Source organism: Candoia aspera, chromosome 3 (genome assembly GCF_035149785.1).
Source record: "Candoia aspera isolate rCanAsp1 chromosome 3, rCanAsp1.hap2, whole genome shotgun sequence".
NCBI classification, from domain to species: Eukaryota; Metazoa; Chordata; class Lepidosauria; order Squamata; family Boidae; genus Candoia; species Candoia aspera.
Genome location: NC_086155.1, coordinates 37788911 through 37812579, shown reverse-complemented (window position 1 = coordinate 37812579; position 23669 = coordinate 37788911). Strand labels below are relative to the sequence as shown.

Sequence of the window (23669 nt, the reverse complement as noted above, 5' to 3'; positions counted from 1 at the left end):
GGAGGGGCACGTTTTCTGTCAGCAAACTGTTTGTAATCCAGTTGGGCATCGGCAAGAGCTTTCTGAATCACTGGCCATGAGTCTGACAGTTGCGTGGCCCAATCTCCCGGTGAGGTAGATGTTGTAGAGGATGAGGTAGATCCGGTAGGGGGTTGTGGCAAATCCGGGATGGGTACGAAGTCTCTGCCTTGAGCCACGCGAAATGGGGTTTGGCCCGTGCTTTGGTGGACCGCATTGTTGTAAGCAACTTCAGCGAAGGGGAGAAGGTCAACCCAATTGTCCTGTTGATAATTCACGAAAGCTCGAAGGTATTGCTCCAGAGTAGAATTCAAAATCTCCGTGGCCCCATCCGTCTGGGGGTGCCAAGCCGTGGACAGAGCTTGCTTCGTTCCCAACAATTTGAGGAACGCCCGCCAAAATTGTGAGGTAAATTGTGTGCCCCTATCCGAAATTAAGCGGGAGGGGCATCCGTGTAGCCTGTACACGTGTACCAGAAACAGGCGGGCCAATTGACGTGCCGACGGAATGGACACACAAGGGATGAAGTGGGCTTGTTTTGAGAAATAGTCTTTGACCACCCAAATGACCGTTTTGCGTTGACTGGGTGGTAATTCGACAATAAAGTCCATGGAGATTTCATCCCAGGGGCAAGAAGGGGCAGCCACCGGCTGCAGCAGTCCTTGGGGCTTCCCCACCTTGCGCTTAGACATCGCACAAACAGTGCAGGAAGCAACATAGTCTTTGACATCCTTACGTAATGTTGGCCACCAGAACTGCCTCCTAACAAGGTGCAAGGTTTTTACAAAACCGAAGTGCCCTGCCAGTTTGTCATCGTGTGAACGTAGTAACACCTCTTTTCTGAGGGTTTCAGGGACGTAGAGGCGGCCGGATTTCCAAGCGAAGCCTCGGTCAAAAGTAACATTGTCTTTATTTGCAAGCAACCAAGCATCGGTTTTCAGTTCTTTTAGAAACTTTTGTTGCAACTGGGAAGGAATTGACAAAGCGTTCGGCTGGGCGGCGTCCGCTGCGGGTGGCTGCTGCGCGCGCGTTTGGCTACGCGTCACAGCCTGCATACCCAATTGAGGCGCTGTCCATAGGGTGCTAACCACTTCTGGCGCTGCCCCCGAATCCTGAGGTTGCCTTGACAATGCATCAGCTAGGAAATTCTTTTTCCCCGGAATAAACTTCAAATGAAAATTGAACCGATTAAAAAATTGAGCCCAACGGACTTGTTTCGGGCTCAGTTTTCGAGGGGTGCTGAGAGCCTCCAAATTTTTATGGTCAGTCCACACCTCAAAGGGGTGATTTGCCCCTTCTAACAGATGCCGCCACGCTTCCAACGCGGCTTTTACTGCGAATGCCTCCTTTTCCCATACATGCCACCGTCGCTCAGTCTCGGAGAACTTGCGGGACAAGTAGGCACATGGCTTGAGGCATCCTGTCTCGTCTTGTTGCATCAACAATGCCCCAATGGAATAATCGGAGGCATCCACCTGTACCACAAAAGGTTTGGAGGGATCAGGATGTTGCAAAATGGGCTCTTTGATGAAAGCTGCTTTCAGGCGCTCAAACGCCGTTTGACAAGCAGGCGTCCATCGCAGCAGCGCCCCTGGATTCTTTACTCTCCGAGTATCTCCCACACCTTTAGTTCGGAGCAGTTCCGTCAGTGGCAAGGCAATTTCAGCGAACCCCCTTATGAATGATCTGTAGTAGTTGCTGAACCCCAGGAAACTTTGAAGTTGCCTGCGGGTGCGGGGGCTTTCCCAATCCATGATAGCCTGCACCTTGGCAGGGTCCATTTCTATGCCTTTATCTGAGATTCTATACCCCAAATAGTCAATTTGTCTCTGGTGAAAGGCACATTTAGACAGTTTGGCATACAGTTCAGCTGACCTGAGCTTACTCAGCACCTTTTTCACCAGAGACACATGCTCTTCCATGGTTTCAGTATAAATCAATACATCATCCAAATACACCAATACCCCTTTAAACAGATGCTCATGCAGTACTTCATTGATCAGTTGCATAAATACCCCAGGGGCCCCAGCCAAACCAAAAGGTAACACCTTATACTGGAACGCTCCCAACGGGCAGTTGAAAGCAGTTTTCCACTCATCGCCCTCCTTGATTCGTACACGATAGTAGGCTTCTCTTAAATCAAGTTTGGAGAAGATCTTTCCCTTAGCCAGATGTGACAACATGTCCTTGATCAATGGCAAGGGATATTTATTGGAAATTGAGACGGCATTTAATCCGCGGAAATCGGTACAAAGTCTCAATGTCCCATCCTTTTTTGGGCGAAAGAGGACCGGCGCCCCCACTGGTGAATTCGCCGGCTCGATGAATCCGCGCGCCAAATTTTTGTCCACAAAGTCCCGTAACAGAGTCAGTTCCTTTTGGGTCATGGAATAAATCTTTGGCTTGGGCAATTGGGTGTTAGGCACCAGTTCAATGGCGCAGTCCGTCTTTCTATGGGGGGGTAGCTGGTCGGCTTCCTTTTCGCCAAACACATCCGCAAAAGTCCTGTACTCCGTCGGCAAGCCTTCCAGAGGAGGGGCCGGGACATGCGGAGTCGCAGCTGCCGCAATCCCCACCATCTCCTCTGGGGCACCCTTCCCCTCAGTCGCTTGGTAGAACCCATCCCTAAACGTGATAGTCCGGTAAACCCAGTTTATTTGGGGATTTTGCTGAACCAACCAAGGTACCCCCAACACCACCAAAGGACCCCCTACTGGAGCCACGACAAAAGACAAGCCTTCCTGGTGGCTGCCCAGCTGCAGTGACACCCGCCCTGTGAAATGGGTGACCGGTTTGCCCCCTGCCATGGACCCATCCAGCTGTGTAAAGGCGATGGGGCGTTGTAAAGGGAAAGTGGGTAGCTCTAGAGCCGCTACCACATCAGGGTGCATTAGACACCGGGAACACCCCGAATCAATCATGGCCCATACTTCTATAGTCTTGGACTGGGAGCCCAACTGCAACTTCACCGTGAGAATGCGGTAACTGCCACTCACCGATGGAGGCTCGCGCCCTTCTTCCACCACCTGCCCTGCGGCGCCCTTTAAAGCAGGTGGCTGGCGTTTCCCGCCGGTTGCAGGATTTCGGGCTCACCCTCCTCCTCGTAGAACATCGCATCGTCTCCCACGGTTTCAGCCACCGCGGCTTTTTGCTTCCTCGGCAGGGCAGGGGACTTTGTCGGTGGCTTGCCGGGCCGTTCCTCTCCCTTTGCCTTCGGGCACACCGCCACTCGATGCCCCTCCTTACCACATCTCAGACACAGGCCTTTCGCATACCGCTTCTCTCGCTCCTCATCCCAGGGTCGTTGTCCTGTTCTCCCCCCGGTGCTCGATGGGCGGCTGGGCTTCACCTCCCGCCCCGATTTGGCGGTCTTTCGATGGGCGAAGATCTCATGGGCATGCTCAGCCCTCCCTGCCAGTTGGATCCATTCGTAAAGTGTATATGGGTCGTCCCTCCCCAAGGACCAGCGCAGCACCTCGGTATTCAGGCCATCCTTGAATAGCTCGATGATGGTGGCTTGGGACCAGTCATCCACCTTCCCAGCCAGCGCTTTAAACTCCAGTGCATAATCAGCCACGGATCTTGACCCCTGCTTAAGTTCCTTCAGAGCTCTTTTTGCCCTCTCTTTCGCCAAGGGATCCTCAAAGTGTTGTCTCAATGCCCAGAGGAACTCATCGAATTTCTCTAATTCAGGCGCTTCCGACTGGCACATCTGGACATACCAGTCTGCCGCCCTCCCCTTCAGCTTAGTGGCAATGGTGAGGATTTTTGCCTTTTCCGATTGAAAAAGCGCCCCCCATTCCACCATGTAGGCTTTAGCATTCGTCAGGAAAAATGAGAGTTTGGTTGGATCCCCATCAAACTTTACAGGGAAGTCTCTCATCCCGCCCGCCGCCGGGCTGCGCCCCGCCACCGGGGCTGCGGAGGTTGGCACCTCCCGGGCTCGCGGCGGCGCGGGGCTCGGGGACGGCCGCGCCGGCGATGCTGCGATTTCCATCGGGACCGACGGGTCCCCCTCGCGTCTCCGCGCCGGCCGCCGTTGCTCCGGAGACCGCCCTTGGGACGAAGGGGTTGAATGCCGCTGGCTCGATCCCTCCCGGTTGTCTCTCCACGAGGTCACATCTAGGCTCAGCTGCTTCAGTATAGTTTCCAACGAGTCTATTTTTGACTCCAGTACTCGGATCCGATCCGGGGTGGGGGAGCCCTCCGTTGGCTGCACCTGCACCACGGTGGGTGATAATGGGTATCTCTGCCTCCAGGATGGGCCCCCTGCCACCGTTACATCCCCCTGGGTCTCATCCCAGGTGACCATCTCGCCCGGAGAATTTACGGTCGTCTCCGGGGCGGTTTTCAGACCCTCGGCTTCACCCTCCGACTCGGAGCTCGCCTCTTCTAGGATGGCTGACAGCTCTCCCCCCTGGGACGGCCGGTCGGGTCGCCTCACGGTCGAGTCCGGCTCTCCTTCTTCCCTCATCACGATGTCTGGTTCGGTCATCGCTGGCACTCTCCCTCACAGGGCTAGACAACTTGCCTTTTCCTGGACAGGGGCTAGCGGAGTTGGGATCTTAGATTCTCAGCTTTATGTAATGATTGCCCTAGCCCAAATACTCAGACTCACAAGAGGCTGCTGTGAAAAATCTGATTTATTAGGGAACTAAAGACAAATACAGAGAAAGCTGAGAATGAGCAAAAGCGCGCCAAATACAAACTTAAAACTCCTCCAGTGCACACGTATCCCGCCCCGTTACATCAGCCCCGCCCGGTCCAGGTGCTAGCCAACGTCAGACGTGCTAGCCTGGGAAAGGAACCTTGAACATAACAGATAATAGAAAAACATTCCAAAGCAAAGCCAAAAGATAAGCAGTACCATCCTCCCATGAGAGATGAAACACGCAACCCATTAATGACATGAGAAACGTTACGATGGCTCAAAGGCATTGAAACGGCGAGCATGACAGGAGTAAGTCATATTAACATTGAGTTGTGTGTTTGAGTGGCGGAGGAGATTCTGAATGTTTTGACGTTGAAAGTATAACAGTCTTGTTTATTTATAGGTAAATGTCCCTGCAGTAGACTGTTAAAACTGCAGCTTTTTTTCATCTGAGTACGTACCATGTATAACCTGCACATAATTATTTCAACTTCTGTAAAAACACATTAGATGCCTTGATCAAAATAAAGGATCCTAGGCATATGTAGACAGGATTTTAAAAATACTAGGCATAGTGTACATGGTCAGAATTGCCATTATTTCTTATTGTTATTTAGGAGCAGTATGTTTGTACACATCTAATTCTGCCTTGGAATCCTGGATTTGTTCTTACTTTCTCCTGGTTGTTTTTCTTCAGATTAATGAAATAAAAGCAGATGCTGGAAGTTAAGATAAACCAGAAGTTTATCTAGCTACTCTCACTGTCAAGAAGAGCCAAAAAGGCATGATCAAGGACTTTGTACAATTATGATTGTGAATAATAATCCAGAATGCTGCTATCTAAATTGTGTCACTTTGTGTTTCCTGTGGGAGAAAAATAGTGGAGGAGCAGCAGTCTTATCCAAGGAATGATTATATATTTAACTTAACAAAGTATCAGAGATAACCCTTAAAAATATAAGATACCAAAATACTTGATTTCCAGATAAAATAATTTAAAATCTGTCTACTCTTTTTTGTTTTCAAATTATTGAATCTAAGCAGTAGTGTCCATAGGTGTTGAGAGCCAGGGAGGCAGCCTTGAAGTAAATACTCAGAAACTTTTATTTAAGCAAAGAAGACAGAAGCATTCCTTAAGCCTTGGTAAGGGAGATAATATAAAGAAGAGACTCTTTCCTGACTCACTGGAAAGTGGGAGGGGAGAGAAGCACAATCAGATTTGCAAGATTCTGTTATTAATGCCCATCTCAAAGAAATAGAGTTCTAGTCTTAGTGTGGAATCTGTTTCCCTTTTTTATAGTACTTTTTATTAGGTTTCAAGAGAAGAATAAAAACTACAAAAATATAAGAGAATTTTTTTTCAAATTTACAAAAAGATGTGGCTTCCGATTTTTAACAGCAGGGATATACAAAAATTTCCATAATCAATCTCTTACTCTATATTAAACCAAAACACCACATTATTTTTGTAAGTCATTCCACTTTAACACATAATAAAAATCACTAAGTACAGTTACTCCTCTCCCTTATATTAAAATAAAGAAAAAAAAGTTCACATAAACCTCCTAAACATCTTCCTTCTCTCCAAAAGATAAAACGTATTTAATTATTCCCTTCCTGCCACTATTCTTTACATTTCTGTCTACTATAATAAGAATTAAATTAAAAAGCACATAAGTTGTCTGCTATTATGCTTAATAGTACAACAATTTTAATAATCCCAATCTTAATAAAGCCAAAAAACAAAAGACAAGTCAAAACAGTAATTCCATATCTTTAAAAGGGAATAACGTCAATCAAATCCTTAAAGCAAACCAGATACAACTAACCCTAATACAACAGTTTTAATAATTTTAATCCTAATAAACCCCAAAAAAGCCAATTCAAAACAGTAAACCCAAATCTTTAAAGGCAAATAGCATCAGTCAAATCCTTAAAGCAAACCAGATAAACGTTCTTCAAGCCGTATCCCACTTCAGAATAAACCAAAGCAGTTACATATCCCCACAACATGCACAGAGCTTTCCTCTTGAAAGAATCAAACAGCCCAACTGCCCCCCTCAAAGATTCCAGATTCTTTTCATGGCATTCCACCATGAGATCAATTTTACTTATGGCTTGCAGATCACTCTCTCCCTTAGATATCTCCAACTCCATTATCCAATCTTCATCCAGCATCTTGAAAAAAATCCCAATCTCAGTCTTAAAAAACCCTTTCTATCATTCTTCAATCCCTCAATTTCATCCACCACATCCCCAACCTGATGGCACATTTTAGATCTCATATTTTCCACAATGTCCTGGATACCTTGCATAAAAGCTTGATAGAATTCAGAAGAAATTTGTTTAAAATCCTGGTGAAAGTCAGAAAGAATCTGTTTGAAATCATCCATGTCCCACACAGTAGATTATTTATTTATTTATTTAGCACATTTTTCCACTTCCCATCTCAAACACAACTCTGGGCCCCTAGGATTATGGTGCCCCCTAGGAGCTTAACCAGCAAAAGTCAAAGGTACGGAAGAGTTCTGAAATGTGTTTACATGAAGTGAGAGTGAGATAGCAGACAGTTCTGAAGGGAAAGTGAAAACAATGCTGAAGGTTCAAATCAGCCAATTCAACATGTAGTAAAATGTTAATATCTTCAAATTTAATACAAAAATAATAACAGGGAGACAATTGTTTACTCTCAATCTTTGGAATTTCCTTTGGAAGGAAAATGAAATCCAAAACATAAAAGATTTTTTTTTTTAAAGGTAATCCCAAAAAGAACATTAAGCACCAAAAGAACCAGCTTCTCCTTGCTGTAGGAAGCCTCTCTTGAAGTACATATGCTTAAAAAAAATACAAATTAGTGATTTAGAAATGGGATGGCCGGTCTTAGCGTCCCTTTAAGGCTACAGCACAGCTTGGAAAGTGATGTAGTCCCCGCCTCCCAGCTGGCTCTTACCAGTCGAATGCGAAACGCTGTTTGCGATCTTCTGGCTGTAAGCAGCCATCCAGAGGGCAGATGGGATGATTCCAGGTATTCTCCTTGATCTGGGGAACATTTCCGGGCTTCAGGAAAACTTGCCTGAGTGTGAGGTTTGAGCCTGCTTCTGACTCTGAAAACGAAACTTATTCAAAGTCAGAAGGGGAAAATGAAACCTATCAGGAAGGACTTGGAGAATCAAAACCAGGAAATGACTCAGCAGAGCAGGAGAAATTGCAGGCGCTGATTGGACAAACTCCGGAGGGAGATTTGAAGCCTCCAATCAGTGTTCGAGAGAGGAGAGCGGAGAAGTACACGAAAGAAAAAGAAGCCTGATTGGCTGCTAATGGGAAACAGCATGAAAAGGAGCGAATAAAAAGGCAGGCATGCCAAGAGCAAGCTGCTGGAGACAACCGATCCTTTGAGCTCACAGCACCAACGTCAGAAGCCTTGCCTGTAGCCAGTGTGGAACCAGCACCAGTGCCTTCTGCCTTCGCGGAACCGCCTTCTGCACAGGTTGCTCCAATGATCCCTGCTGAACACAGCCTCACGTCCAGCTCCAAGCCTCGTCATGTCGTTCCAGCACAATCCAGGTGTGCCTTCAGATCTCAGCCTTGCCCAGATGCTCCAGTCCAGTCCAGCCTTGCCTCCATATCTCAGCCTTGCCTAAACTCTCCAGTCCAGCCTAGCTTCCACATCTCAGCCTTGCCTAAGTGCTCCAGCCCAGTCTAGTCTTGTCTCCAGATTCAAGCCTTGCCTAGATGCTCCAGTCCAGTCTAGCCTAGTCTTCAGATCCGAGTCTTGCTTAGGTGTTCCAGCAAAGTCCAGTCTTGTCTCCAGAACCAAGCCCTGCCTAGCCTCTGCATGCCAGTCTGATCCAGCCTGCATGCCAGGATACCAACCTGAGTGTTCAGCCTCTCCTTTGCCATGCACTCTAGCTCCTTCCAGTCTTGCAGCTTCTATCAGAGGATTGGCCAAGTTCTGCCTTGCTGTCTTGCTACAATCTGACCCTGCAGTGTTGCCTGTGTGTCCTTTGCCACCTGGTTGGACTTGATTTGAACTACTTATTCTAATCTATTGCAAAACTTTAACTATTGTAAATAGTTTATTCAATAAAGAATTTTATTAGTACTCTGCCTGGCCATCTCATAGTCTGAACAGGACACTGAGCCTGAAAAAAGTTACCGTGTTGTCAGTTCTGCCCGCTGAACCAGCGGGCACAGCTGTTCAGTCCACCATTCCCACCGGAAGCCGCCTATGTGGAATCTGTTTCCTGATCTGGTCTACCTCAGGCTGACAAAAAGAAACTGCAGTGATGGCACTTGTATTACACTGTTCCCGTGCAGACTCTGCAAATATGTATTTATGTCATATCTATCATTGTTTGCCTCTTCTTGCCTTTGTGCAGATGCCCATATAAACCTAAACTGTTTGTTACGAAGACTTATATTTTATTCACTTACTCTATTTTTTATTATGTTTATGAGATGGGTGGCTATATAAATATGAGGAATAAATAAATAATGTTTTATTTAATAAATTTATATGGCCTCCCATCTTAAATACATAACTCTGGGAGGCTAACAATTAAAAACAGAATAAAAACAGAATAATTTTGTTTTCAGGTTATGAATGCCTAAACATAATAACAGGTTATTAAGCCTAAACTTTATTTAATGTCTATATGAATAAGTCTTGCCACTGTTTGAAATTGTCAGTTGAGTTTAAATGTCTTGATTATAGTAGTTACATGTAAATTAACTGATCCTTAGGATAACAGAAAAGTTCAGAGATGTTAAAGTTAATGAGAACGGACCATTGCAAAAATCCTTATGACCATCTTATTTTTTTCTGATTATGTACGTACTCTTCTTTTACATATATACATTTAAGGTAATTTCTATGGCACTCCTAAACCTCCAGCTGAGCCTAGTCCATTCCAACCTGATCCAGTGGACCAGGTGCTTTTTGATAACGATTTTGACCCAGAATCTCAAAGAAAAAGAACAACATCAGTCAGCAAAATGCAGAAAATGGACACTTCTCTACCTGAAGAAGAAGAGGAAGAAGAAAAAGTAGCAGTTAATGATTGTGGAGGAACAGGTCAGTATACATATTTACTTATTTTATAAATAACTATTAAATAAACGTTTGTTAAGATTGTTCCTTACATTGATGTTTTTGCAGACTGAACCTTGCCTGTTCATTTTAAAAATAACCACATTAGACAGCCGTTGTAGTGGACTGAATGCTGGACTCAGACTAGAAAGACCCTGGTTCAAATTGTGAAAGGAAATAGGAAGTTTAGTAGATGGCTTGGGCCAAAGATTTGTCCATTCTGAGGATAATTAAATTTTTCACATGACATTTATTTTACTTGTAATTTTCCATGAGCTCCTTGTCAACCAATGTCACAGTGCTGTTTTGAAGTTTTTAAAAAAATAGGGTAAAGATGTTACTTCTTTGATTTTGGATGAAAAGTAGGATATAAATGTAATAACATGTAACACAATGCTTATTTTGTTTATAAGAGATTCTCCTTTCCAAACATTTTGAGGCTTAACTTGTTGAGTTCATTAAATGTGAACACATGCAGATTCATATATACAAATTCAACTATTTTAAAAATGATTCTTTTCAGTTTCCTTAGATTAATGTACTTGAAATTTGTCCAGGGATAGGTCTCCTTTCAGGGCCAAAGATATGTTTGGAATTTTGAGAGGGCACTTTTATGGGATATTTATCTATTCACAAAATGGTTGCCATAATGGACATTTCTAATAATAAAAATAATACCATCCATTTCTCAAATGATAGAAAAGCTTTCCACGGGTCTTTTTACCATTTCAGTGGAAACTTTATAGGCCTCAAAGACATTTTTATAAATAAAATGCTAGAGATTGAAATTTTGTTTTGCACTATGACCTTCTTATTTTGATTTTTAAATAAATAAAAATGGTGGGACAGGGCCTGGTTGGTACAAGGGAAATGTCTAAGCACAAATTCTGGATTCTGTTATATATTCAGTTTACCTTTGTGTGAAGCAGAACGAAGATAAAACAAATGATTTTCTTTAAACAGTTGCAGAAATCAAAGAGCAACATTTAGAGTCTTCCGACTGGATGAAACCTGTTCCTAGTTACAGTCAGACAAATAGTTCTGTGGATTTCAAAAACTATTTTTCAAGGGAAGACAACTTAGAGCCTCTCCCCAAGAACTGGGAGATGGCCTACACAGACACCGGAATGATCTATTTTATTGAGTGAGTAGAAACTGGTATTGTATGAATTATAATTATCAAATCAAGAAGATTGTTAGTACATTAAAAGGAGTTTTAGCTGATTAATTTCTGCTAACATGATAATAATATAATCAATATCTATCTAAATCAATGGTAGAAAAAACATCCATGTTCCATTGCAAAGATTTATTTGGGGGGAAAAAGGTCTTCTGCATTTTTCTCTATCAAGGAAAATATTTTCTCTCAAAGAAGATGTATTTCCCAAAATCAAAGATCTCTGTAGACTGCTCAGATCAATGCAATTGTATAGAATACATTTTTTGTAAAAGGCAAGTCTGTAAAAATCCCTGTGTAAACATATTTCAAGTAAATCATTATAAAATATTTTAAACATATTTCAAGTAAATAATTATAAAATATTTTAAACGTTTTCATAGTTTATATTAATCATGTGACAATTTTAGGAACTTAACATCTCATTTAAATAATGAATCTACTATTTATTTTATAATTATGCTATAAATTGGATAATCCAATACACTAAAAAAGTATGTACCTTTATTTTGGATAATTCCTATTCTGTTACTTTTAGAAATGTCCTTAAAAGCAAGATGAATAGAATATAATTGTAGGTCTATTATAAATAGAAAGAACATGTGTGTTTTTGTTTCATTAGTCTGTTTCTTCTCTCCTAAACTACACATACACCCACACAAATTATGAATTCATCATTCACTGAATGCTGAAGCATTAGTTATTGGTATTTTCTGACAACTTTAACCTACGTTAACCCCATTCAAAACAAATCTGCTGTTTTGTAGAAAACCTAAGTAAACTGTGACTATGAACACATACCTCTAAAACAGATTTTGGCTGTTTAACAAGTTTTTCTCTTGTATAATCTATCATTTTAAAAAAGAACATGATTCAAGCATATTTTAGCAACTTTGAAGCACTATTCATCCCTTTGGTTAACTTTATCAGAAATCACAAGATATTTTTCAAATAATTATGGATTAAACATATCTAGGGTTCCATTTGAAATATTTAATAAAATGAAATTACATGCTTAGAAATTTTTTTTATTTGTGTCTGTCATCACATATAACTGTGTTTCGCAAATAAAGAGGTCATGTATGCAGAACTGTGGACTGTCTCCATGTAGCTGAATCATTTTATGTCTGTCTGTCTATATCTATCTAGTGACTGAAGGTGAGCTGTAATATGTTCCTGTAATAATATATGAAGGGGACCTTTTATGAGTATTTTCTAACTAATTCCTCTATATCCATAGCCACAATACAAAAACTACCACCTGGCTGGATCCCCGTCTGTGTAAAAAAGCCAAAGCTCCTGAAGACTGTGAAGATGGAGGTAAGAAGCTCAGGATCTTACCTGTTTTGTAGGGTTCAGTTCATGTTTGCTGAAATTTTTGGAAAAGTTTCCAGGTGTTAATAAGGTGGACTGTACTAATTAGTTGCATATCACTTCTGCATTATGGTCTCTAATTCACAGATATATACCTCATCCATGTAACCTTTTTGCTCTGTCTCAAGCACCCCCATCAACTCTTTTCATAGCAAGGATCCTCATACCTCTTCCTATCTCTCGAGGTCAGTCTGCAACTGGGTCACCCTGAAGATGCCTCCCAATCCTCTGCTCCAGAAGTGGTGGTTTCCCTCTTATTCCAGCTTAAGACTTTCCATCTGGACAATCTGTGGTACATAATACCAAATTCCTTCAGCTTGTTTTTGACCACCATAGCATCAGTATTCATATTTGAGTTGATCATTCTGCTGTATTGAATTCTTTTGTTCTTTAGAGTGAGAATATCTTGTTCTTCCACTTCAGGCATCTGACCATTCCAAAATGCAGGGGCTGCAACTGAAAAAACATTGCCTGTGAGTTCCCTCCTACTTCCCCTTCTCAGGCCTGCAGAACCATCAAAAGATTTTGATGGGGTGTGAATAATGGACTATCTGGATAACACTGAATTGTACTTGGATAATAATGGCAACCAGTGCAACAACCCCAAAAGAGATGCTATGTGGCTGTGGCACACAGATTCATTGATTTGTGGGCTGCTTCATTTTAAACCAATAGCACTTTCCAGGTGTCTTCAAAGGCAGCTCTATCTAGAGTGAATCGCAGTAACCCAGTTGGGTAGAAATAAGAGCATGAGTCACTATTGCCAGTCCTTCTTGCTTCCAATAGAACTGCAGTTTCAATCTGTTTCATTCTCTCCTATCAGGGGTCCAAAAAAATGTTCAGGTCTTCCACAGCTTCTCTGCCTCAGCCTAAGCTGGCGGTATAAAACAGAGTACCATCAGCAAACTTATGCTGTCTCACCTCAAACTGATGTATGAGCTTTCCCAGTGATTTCATATAGGTTTTAAATAGCAGGGGAGAAAGACTTAAGGCCTAAGGGACTACACAACTCAGTGCCCACCATTCCTCTCCCACTGGCTTCTGATTGATTGATTATGTGCCATCAAGTAGGCGTTGACTCTTAGTGACCACGTAGGTAGATTTTCTCCAGGAGTATCTGTCCCCAGTTGGTCATTCAGATCTTCCAATGATGTACTCATTCCTGCTGTACTTGAGTCCAACCACTTTGCTGCTGGTCATCCTCTTCTTATCTTTCCTTCCACCTTTCCTAGCACTAGACCCTTCTTCAAAGAGCTAGGTCATGGCATAATGTGTCTGAAGTATGATCATTTGAGCCTGGTCATTTGTTTGATGATCCATTTGTTTGTTTTCTTGGCTATCAATGGAATTTTTGAGAGTCTTCTCCAACACCAACATTCAAAAGCATCAGTACTCTTTCTATGCTACTGTGCTTTCAATGCTTCTTTGCTTTCTATGCTACTTCTTCCATAGTACAAAATTCCATAGAATGTCACAGGGAAAACCATTGTCTGTATGATTCTGATTTCTGTAAATATAGACATATCACAACATCTAACTATATTCCCCAAGAACTTCATGGCTACCTCTACCAAATGCTAGTTTGTGGCTTATGTCTTAATTGCTGGTTCCTTTACAGTTGACCTTAAAATGTAGAAGCTATTACATGAGAACAATGAGAACAATTTTGGGATTTCCATTTTATTAAGGACATTCCACGGCTCAATATGATTGAGACATTAAAGGCCTTTCTATAATCAATGAAGCACATACTGATTTTTGGTATTCTTTGGCTTTCTCATTTATCTAGCATGCTGAGCAATAATGTCTTGTGTTCCTTAGCTTTTCTAAAACAAGCTTTAACATTTGACTTTTTAAGTCTCCTTTCTTTGGTATTGGCATGTAGATTGACTTCTAATCTGTTCGCTGCTGTGTCATTCCCCCCACTGGCTGGTATTTCCTAATCAGGAAGGAGTGGAACTACTGAAGTAGTGCTTTTAGTTACCATCCAGATGTCTGATACAATTCCATTCAGGTGACTGACTCCCTCACTGTCCCACTCCCAACCCTGACAGAAGGTTCAGGAGGATACTATGGTGGATGGCATCAAATGCTACTGAGAAGTCTAAAAGGATGGACCAGAAACAATGCTGTTTCTATCCTGTGACTGACTCTGAACCTGGACTGGAAAAAACCCAGATAGTCTGTTTTTTCAAGGCTATAAGAGGTCGATCTTTGCCTATTTCTTACCAAGACCATGAGCCACCTGTGATCATCTCCAATCAGAAGTGCATATTCAGCTGCAAATGAGCCTATACCTTTTTTGACGGTAATACATTTTTAAAAGGCCCATGTAACAGTTAGGAGGGGCTATATACTTTATCATAAAAAACTTTTTTTATAAAACCCGAACATACTCTTCCTGGTTGTCCCAATCTCTTATAAAAGGTCTGTGATGAGGGCACTTTGGTGTTGGTTCCCACCATCTTGTCAACTACCTTCCTTAAAAAGAGAAGGGTTAGTGTCCAGATGATAGTTTTCCAAAATCATTAGGTGCAAAGAATGCCCCTTATGGAGGAGGGTTGCAATCACTTCCATCAAGTCTGGTAGAAACACCCCCTCTCCCAAAGAGGTGTTCATAAGTTCCTGAACCTAGTTTACCTCACTACCTTTGGCAACCAAAAGGAGTTGGGAGGTGCATGGAACAAGTTCAGACATGACTGACAACATACTACAGAGTATTTTCAGCAAAATTTTGCACTAACAAATCAGAATGACCAGGTAGTAGTCCTTCTCATTCATCATTCATGAATAGGGAATGGAGAAGCTTAAACAAGGCTGCTGGATGAGAGCTTGTTGACACAAGGGAAGAAGGGGTGCTTTGCTGTTCTAATCGCCATGATGTAGGCTCTAACGTAAGCTCATACTATACTCTATCAGATTCACTTTGCATATTTCATTGATGCTCCCAGAATCTCTTCTGCTGCTTCATTTCCCAGAGGTCTTCAGTAAACCAAAGAGGCCCCTAGGATCACCCAATAGTGAAATACTTGGCAACTTTATGGTGGACAGAAACAAAAGGAAAAGAAGAGAAAACCATTTAGCAATCTGATTAAGAGGCAAGGAGCTGAGGATGAGTTCCCCCCCACCTTGGGTTAAGAGAAAAAGGAGGGGAGAGCTGCCCCCAACCCCCTCCAGTCTCATTGAGAGCCAGGTGGAAAATTGGAGGGAGGTAAGGGTAGATGAAGCCATAAGAAAGTGGAAGGGAAGGAAATAACCAGGCTGCTTTTTGAGAAAGTTTGCATGGGGAATTGTATTGGGTGTTATGAGATGCCAGCCAGCCTCTGACTCAGAAAACGAAACTCTTTCTGAGTCAGAGGAGGAAATAGAAATTTACCGGGCTGAAACTGGGAAGGCGAAACCCAGAGATAAGTCAGCAGCACGGGAAGAGTCACAGGCGCTGATTGGCCAATCTTCGGGGGAGGATTTGAATCCTCCAATCAGCGCACGCCAATGATGGGCAGAAAAGCGTGTGAAGGAGAAGGCAGCCCGATTGGCTGCAGAAGGGAATAGGCATGCGAAGGATCAGCATAAAAGGTAGATGCGCAAAGAGCAAGCTGCTGGAGACAACTGATCCTGGAAGCCCACAGCTTCCACAGAAGAGTCCTTACATTGGAGACAGCATCTGTTACCAAAGAGGGATCAGTGCCAGCATTCTCCACCAAAGAGGTCATGAATCCTGCTTTTGCTGCCATTGAGGATCTTCTCCTCACCTGACCCAGCAGTCTCAGTTTCGCGTCCAGCCTCGGACTTTCGCGATCGCCTTGTGTGCGTTCCAGGCACGCTTCCAGTCCCGTTTTGAGGTTCCAGCTGTGTAAAAAGTCTCCAGTCCAGCCTCATCGTGCTTCCAGTCTACAGCCTCGCCCTGAGTCTTTGTTCCAGCCTAGCAATGTTTCTAGCTCCCAGCTTAGTCCAAAGTCTCCAGTACAGCTTCATTGTGCCTTTGATCTCCAGCCCAGTCTAGCCACGCCTCTGTTGCACAACATTGTTCAGGAGTTTCACACCTATCCTGTTGTGAACCAGGTTTGCAACCTTGTGATCCATTCCTGCCATGTCTCAAGGTCCTTGCCTAGTCCAGAACTTCCAGTCCAGTCTTACCTTGCACCTAGCTTCCAGCCTCGTCAGGAATCTTTATCCAAGTCCAGCCTTGCTCTGAGTTCTCAGCCTTGCTCTGAGTTCCTAGTCCAGAGTATTCAGCCTAGTCCAGTACCTCCAGCCGAGTCTAGCCTTGCTTCAAGTTCTCAGCCTTGTTCTGAGTACCAGTTCCGAGTATCCAGTCCAGCCCAAGTTCTCGAGTCCAGTCCAGTCTGGTCAATAGAACCAAGATGTATCCAGAGGGTTCCACCCAGCCTCACCCAGCATTCCGGTGCCAGCCTAGTTCGAGTAGTGTTCCAGTTCGATCAGTTGATTCCAGTCCCAGTGGTACCACGTGCTCCAGCTTCTCTCAGCCTTCCAGCCTCCGTCAAAGAATTCTGCTCCACCGCCTTGCTGCCGTCTCCTCCTGCAATCTTGCTGGTTTCCTTGTTGCTGCCCAGTTGGTCCTGATTGAAACTGGTTCCTTCTTGATTCTAAGGACTTATTTATTGTAAATAGTTATTTAATAAAGAGTATTTTGATACTTAGTCTGGTCAGGACAGGTGTGTCTGAACATAGCTGCCCAGTGTAGTGCATTCATAGTGAATTTGTGATTATCCTGGGGGCTTGCGAGAGGGGAGCTGAATAGCATAGTAGTCAAAAATGGAAAGGAAAATGTTGATCATGATGGACAGATGGAAGTATCGTGGAAGATTGGGGTAGGAGGGGAGGGAGGAGCCATTCCAGGGAAAGAGAAATTAGAAATCTAGGGCCCATCTCTGCTTCAGGCTTCCCAATCTTACTTTGTGAGCCAGATAACTAGATTGCTAGATGCCTTGGTCTCAGGATCATGTTTTTCAATGCCAGGTCTGTCTGGTAATCCATGATGGAATTGTGGACTAGATGACAGACCTGGCTTCTGTCACCAAAACCTGGCTGGATAAAGAACAGGGAGTATCCCTCACTGATAGAATACATTAGTCCAGGCCCAAGGCTAAGTGAGATGGAGTGGCAGTTGAGTACCAGGAAAACTTGGCAGGTACCAGGAGTATTGTTCTTCAGGTGGCCAGATGTTATACTGTATTTGTGAGGCTGGGCCAGAGGTACAAGTGGGGATGTTGCTATTGTACTGTCAGCTGCATTGCAGCACTCCCTTGCAGGCTACCACTCTTATTGCAGGGGTGGTTATGGATTTACATAGTCTATTAGTCCTCCTAATTTTAACATCACCTCACTGGGGTCAGAGATCACTCAAGAAATCACTAATCATGGGCTTGTCCCAGGTCATCAAGTGCCTGACCCACATGGTTGGCCACATTTTAGTCTTGGATTTGTCATCAGAGTAGCAGCGACATGATCTTATGTTAGGAGACATTTCCGTCAGTCCTTTGTCATGGGCAGATCGTTCTCTTACAACCAGAGCCCCTAGTGCTCAGGGAGGACTGTGTCAAACTGAATAGCCCACCCCAGGTGCTTGATAGGTGCAGATTTCTAGGTGGCACTTCAGGATTTCCCAGCACCTTGAAGGGAAGTTCTGTTGAATAGCTTATTAGCCTCTGGAATATGGAGGTAAGGAGACAGGCTTGCTAGACAGGCTTGTTACTGAGTAGCCCCTCCATACCCGTCATCTCAGATCCCTTAGTTTTCTGAGGCAGTCCAGCAGAAGTGTGTAAAGAGATGTCTGGAAAAATGTTATCAGAAAATGAGAAGCAAACAAAAACAGACACAGGTCTGGGCTCATATCTGATCCTGCACTTTGGCTATAGGATGGCAAAACAGATTTATTTCTCCATCCTTATTATATCTGTGGATTGTCAGCCAGCTGCACTGTTACAAGATAACTGTTCAAGTTGGCCAGTAATTTAGCTGATAATTTCATAGATAAAATCACATACATTCTCCTTGAATTGAAGCTGGGAGGACAGGATCCAGTGAGATGACAGAGATAATGATTTGCAATGTTATCTGGGAGGTTTTGAACCTGTGGAACTTAGGGAAGTACATAGGGACTTCACCCAAACTCCTCTTGGTTGGTTAAAGTGGGCAAGGAGGGGGCACATCAATGCCAGGGAGGGGAAGTGCCAGCAGCCTTGAAAGTTCACCTCCCTGCTCTTGACTGGATTGTGTTCCTGCATAGAGAGTAGGCTTGCAATCTGGGGGTCCTCCTGGACTCATGGATCCTGCTGGAGAAACAGGTCAGGGCTATGACCATGAGAGCCTTTGCCCACCTCTGGCTGGTGCACCAACTGTGGTCTTACTTAAAACAGAGGTACTAGAAATGGACTCTCATGCCATTGTTATCTCTCATATAGATTACTGTAATTTGTATTACATGGAATTGCCCTTGAAGACCACCCAGAAATTTGAACTCATGCAAACTGCCCTATCCCATATGCTCATGGGAATGTTACATTATTTCCATGTAACACCTCTGCAAAGGGAACTGTGTTAGCTACCGATGTGTTTCTGAGTGCAGTTCAAGGTGACGGCTATCATCTGTATAGCCAGATATGGCTCATGGTGTGGATATCTACAGGACAGTCTAATTCAGACAGATTCTGCCTGTACAACTCAAGTATACAGAAAATGCCTGCTGAAGGTACAACAGTATTGTCTATTGAGATTCCTTTCCTTTGGAACAGCTTGTCCCCCAAGAGGGGAATAATGCTCATTCTCATGTTTTTCAGAAGTTTTTAAAAGCCTGGCTATTCTAAAAAGCCTTTAAATCATAGCTGATGCTGAGCTGCCAGTGTCAGATACATAATGGTTAACTAATAGTGTGTCATGTTTTGGGTTTATTGTATTTATTGTTTGTATTAGCTCATACAACTGTTGTTCTTTCTAAACTGATTAGATTCCTCTAAGACTGAAGTAGTCTAGAAACTTCATTAAAAAAAATAAACTTGGTTCCGGTTAATCACCCCAGTATTGCATGAATTCTTCCAAGGCTAAAATAAATGAGGATACAAGTGGATTTCTGTAAAAGAAAATGTGCTGTCAAAATAAGTAATATAGGTATAAATAGAAAATTGATTTGCCTCATCATCTTCCAATTCAACCTTGGCCTTGAAGGCACAACTGCTTAGTTAGCTACATATTCAACAACATCAAAGAGAACTCATCCATTGAAATGCTAAAACGACAGTTGTGTTGACATATAGGTAGCATTTTGTAATATAAAAGTTTGATGTAAAAGCTAATGTGTAGGTAATAAATAACTGAAGTAAATAACCTAAATAACCTTTTGGGGGGAGATCGGCGGTAATAGAAATGTGAATAATAAATAAATAAATAAATCGTTATTAGATTTCTTTTCACTTTTATTATGGAGACTTGCACAGTGGGAATCATGTGCTGTAGATTTTTTTTTATACATCTTGGAGGCAAATTCTGTAGCCCCAAAATAATAACATAATTTACCTAATAAGTAAAATAAAAATCCATTAAAAGCTGAGCCAGGACTAAGCCATTCTTTCCTTAACTGTATGACTTTAAACCTTTTAAAATTACCTAATTCATCTGATGAATGTTCAAACTATCGAACAGTGACACTCATCTCACATACCAGTAAGGTAATGCTCAAGATCCTGCAAGGTAGACTTCAGCAATTCATGGAGTGAGAATTGCCAGATGTACAAGCTGGGTTTAGAAAAGGCAGAGGAACTAGGGACCAAATTGCCAATATCCGCTGGATAATGGAAAAAGCCAGGGAGTTTCAGAAAAACATCTATTTCTGTTTCATTGACTATTCTAAAGCCTTTGACTGTGTGGACCATAACAAATTGTGGCAAGTTCTTAGTGGTATGGGGATACCAAGTCATCTTGTCTGCCTCCTGAAGAATCTGTATAACGACCATGTAGCAACAGTAAGAACAGACCACGGAACAACGGACTGGTTTAAGATTGGGAAAGGAGTACGGCAGGGCTGTATACTCTCACCCTACCTATTTAACTTGTACGCAGAACACATCATGCAACATGCTGGGCTTGAGGAATCCAAGGTTGGAGTTAAAATTTCTGGAAGAAACATTAACAATCTCAGATATGCAGATGATACCACTTTGATGGCTGAAAGCGAAGAGGAACTGAGGAGCCTTATGATGAAGGTGAAAGAAGAAAGTGCAACAGCTGGCCTGCAGCTAAACCTCAAAAAAACCAAGATTATGGCAACCAGCTTGATTGATAACTGGCAAATAGAGGGAGAAAATGTAGAAGCAGTGAAAGACTTTGTATTTCTACGTGCGAAGATGACTGCAGATGCTGACTGCAGTCAGGAAATCAGAAGACGCTTAATCCTTGGGAGAAGAGCAATGACAAATCTCGATAAAATAGTTAAGAGCAGAGACATCACGCTGACAACAAAGGTCCGCATAGTTAAAGCAATGGTGTTCCCCGTAGTAACCTATGGCTGTGAGAGCCGGACCATAAGGAAGGCTGAGAGAAGGAAGATCGATGCTTTTGAACTGTGGTGTTGGAGGAAAATTCTGAGAGTACCTTGGACTGCAAGAAGATCAAACCAGTCCATCCTCCAGGAAATCAAGCCAGACTGCTCACTTGAGGGAATGATATTAAAGGCAAAACTAAAATACTTTGGCCACATAATGAGAAGACAGGACACCCTGGAGAAGATGCTGATGCTAGGGAGAGCGGAGGGCAAAAGGAAGAGGGGCTGACCAAGGGCAAGGCGGATGGATGATATTCTAGAGGTGACGGACTCGTCCCTGGGGGAGCTGGGGGTGTTGACCGACAGGAAGCTCTGTCGTGGGCTGGTCCATGAAGTCACAAAGAGTTGGAAGCGACTAAACGAATAAACAACAACAACAAATTCATCTGATGGGAAATGTATGGTCTTTAGTGAGTCTTGTATATATAAATCTCTTTTTTAAAAAATACATAGTTTTTAAAAAGTGCAGATTACAATAGGTGAAAACAAAAATCACACATTTCATTCCAAACTATTCAAGAAAAAGTATAGTATTTATTTAAAAATACTTAAATAATACGTACTAAAAAGAAGGACCTTGAAAACCTTAAAATAACAAAAAGGAAAAAAAAACAATAGTACATTGAAATTCTTTTCTATTTGCTACAAATTAAAATTTGGTGATAAGTCTCTCTATTTTGATTATGAGTCAGTACAGGTGAACTTTTGTTTAATTATAATATTAAGATTTTTAAATATATATATATATATATATAATTGCCTGAATCCAGAGTGATTCTTCTACTCGTGGAAGTATTCTTTGCAACACATGTTTGCTGCTATAAATGGCTATGTGAAACTTAATATTTTTGGCTTTGAAAGATACACAAGCAAAATGAATTATGCAGTACTTTCTTTTCTCAATATGTGTTGAGGCAGATAAGAAACAACTTAGATTCAAGATGAAACTTATTTCCATACCATTTTTAAACTTTATATCAGACTGCTTGAAATGCAGTTGGGTTTTCGGTTTGGTTAGGTTTTTTAAATAATGTGCAGTTGAACCAAGTATAAATAAAGATCTGTGTTTAAATGGATTAGTGCATATTTTAATTAACAGTTCTTGTATGTGGGTCTAATATAAGCATTCTTTGAAGCATAAATAATACTGAGGGTCTCCACAGGATTTTGCTGCTTTCATCAAATGATAAAAGCAGTGCCGTGCTGCGGACTCTACCGTTTCTGTAAGTGCATGCAGGGTAAAGGAGCAGGGCTTGTGTCATGACAGAGTTGCTTTCATCATTCTGCTTCTCCCCCATGCTGCCAGACCAAAGTCAAGTCACTTAAATAAAATAACATCTAGTTCTTTTTATTTTTCATATGATTCTGAAGCTTTAACTTTATGAAAGTGACATCATCCTTAATACTGATAGTTTGGAAAAACCCAACAAATCACACTATAATAGTGTAAAGGTATAATGGCAGTTTTATATTTTTTCTGAGAAATTCTCATGGATGTATCCAGGTTATAACCAGGAGTTAAGCTTGACTTGAAGAACTGTTGAGAAATAATAGAAATGGTATATTGTTTGAAATGTTTACAGTGTGCTTGGCTGATCCATGGGGGAACTTACATTGTGCAAAGAAAATGAACAGTCCTAACACCATGGATTGAGGCAGAGTCAGTTCCACCATGTCATACAAATTCCACCTCAAGATTGTCTATTCTGACATCCTTGATCAAGGTGAAATTCTAAAGTGGCCTGTGAAAATGGGTTTCTTTAGCCACATGGTTCCTGTGGCTCTCCTGATTTTAATCCTGTGGCCACGGAAGAGAAAGGTGACAAAGAGACTAAAACAGGTGAGGGTGGTTGGGGTGTCCCTAAGACTGACTGGATTGGCACCCACCCTGATCACACCAGTGTTCGGTTTTTTTTAATCACCGTAGCAGTGGGAAAAAAGATAGAAGGAGAAAGAGAAGCAGAAATGGTAGTCTTCTAGCATCCTTTGTGCTAGCTGGTAAGACTAAAACTGGAAGGCACAAGAAAAGGTCAGGCATTCCATATTGGGTACTGCTGGTGCATGGAGTGAGTCAAATGATGAGAAATGTTACAGCTAAATTATTTGTTTTGTGTGAATAAAGCTATTGAGTGGATAAGGGCAGGTAAGGGTAACATAGCTCTGTAATATCATTGAGACGTTTTTTAAAAAATCATGAAAATGTTGGTTTCTTTAAAAAAAAAACTTTCCCTGAACTCTACTTTTTTAACAGTTTTCATTAGTCCATTCTTGAGCTTGAACTATCTAAATATGGTTTAATTTTGTTTCATTTCTGCTTAGAGGAGTCACTGTATCAAAGCTTCAGACACCCACAGGTGGACCAAAGACAGCTGAATTGACATTTCAGCTGACTTGTTTCTGAACCAGGGTTTAATTCAATGAGTGCTGTTGTTTGTTTTTGACTTAGTTGGTTTCCATGTCACCCAAATTTAATAATTTTGGAACAGATTTGTATACTTGTAAGTTTGTAAAACTTTGTCCTGCATCGCCAGGATATAGTGGGATAAAAATAATATAATCAGTAAGTAATAAGCTCAACATTTTTGTCTTCTAATTACAGAGCTTCCTTATGGCTGGGAGAAAATAGAAGACCCTCAGTATGGAACATACTATGTTGAGTAAGTTATTTTGTCCAATTGTTGAAAGCCCAATTTTATTAATTGAATAATCAAAAACCATGGTATGATATTTAATCAGTACACAGTATAGCAGTAGTTTTATTATAAAGGATGACTAGTTGGGCAATATTTTCTTGCTTTCCAGG

The 23669-nt window shown here is 42.3% G+C and overlaps 1 protein-coding gene across 2 annotated transcripts in view; it reads left to right on the top strand.

Moving 5' to 3' along the window:
* The window catches only part of MAGI3 (membrane associated guanylate kinase, WW and PDZ domain containing 3), a 145838-nt gene that overhangs the window by 52801 nt on the left and 69368 nt on the right, over positions 1-23669 (top strand). For both annotated transcript variants that reach the window (XM_063297417.1, XM_063297418.1), the window contains exons 4-7: positions 9534-9743; positions 10728-10902; positions 12176-12255; positions 23466-23523. In XM_063297417.1, coding sequence (XP_063153487.1) covers positions 9534-9743; positions 10728-10902; positions 12176-12255; positions 23466-23523 — 523 coding nt within the window. The remainder of the gene's footprint in view (positions 1-9533; positions 9744-10727; positions 10903-12175; positions 12256-23465; positions 23524-23669) is intronic.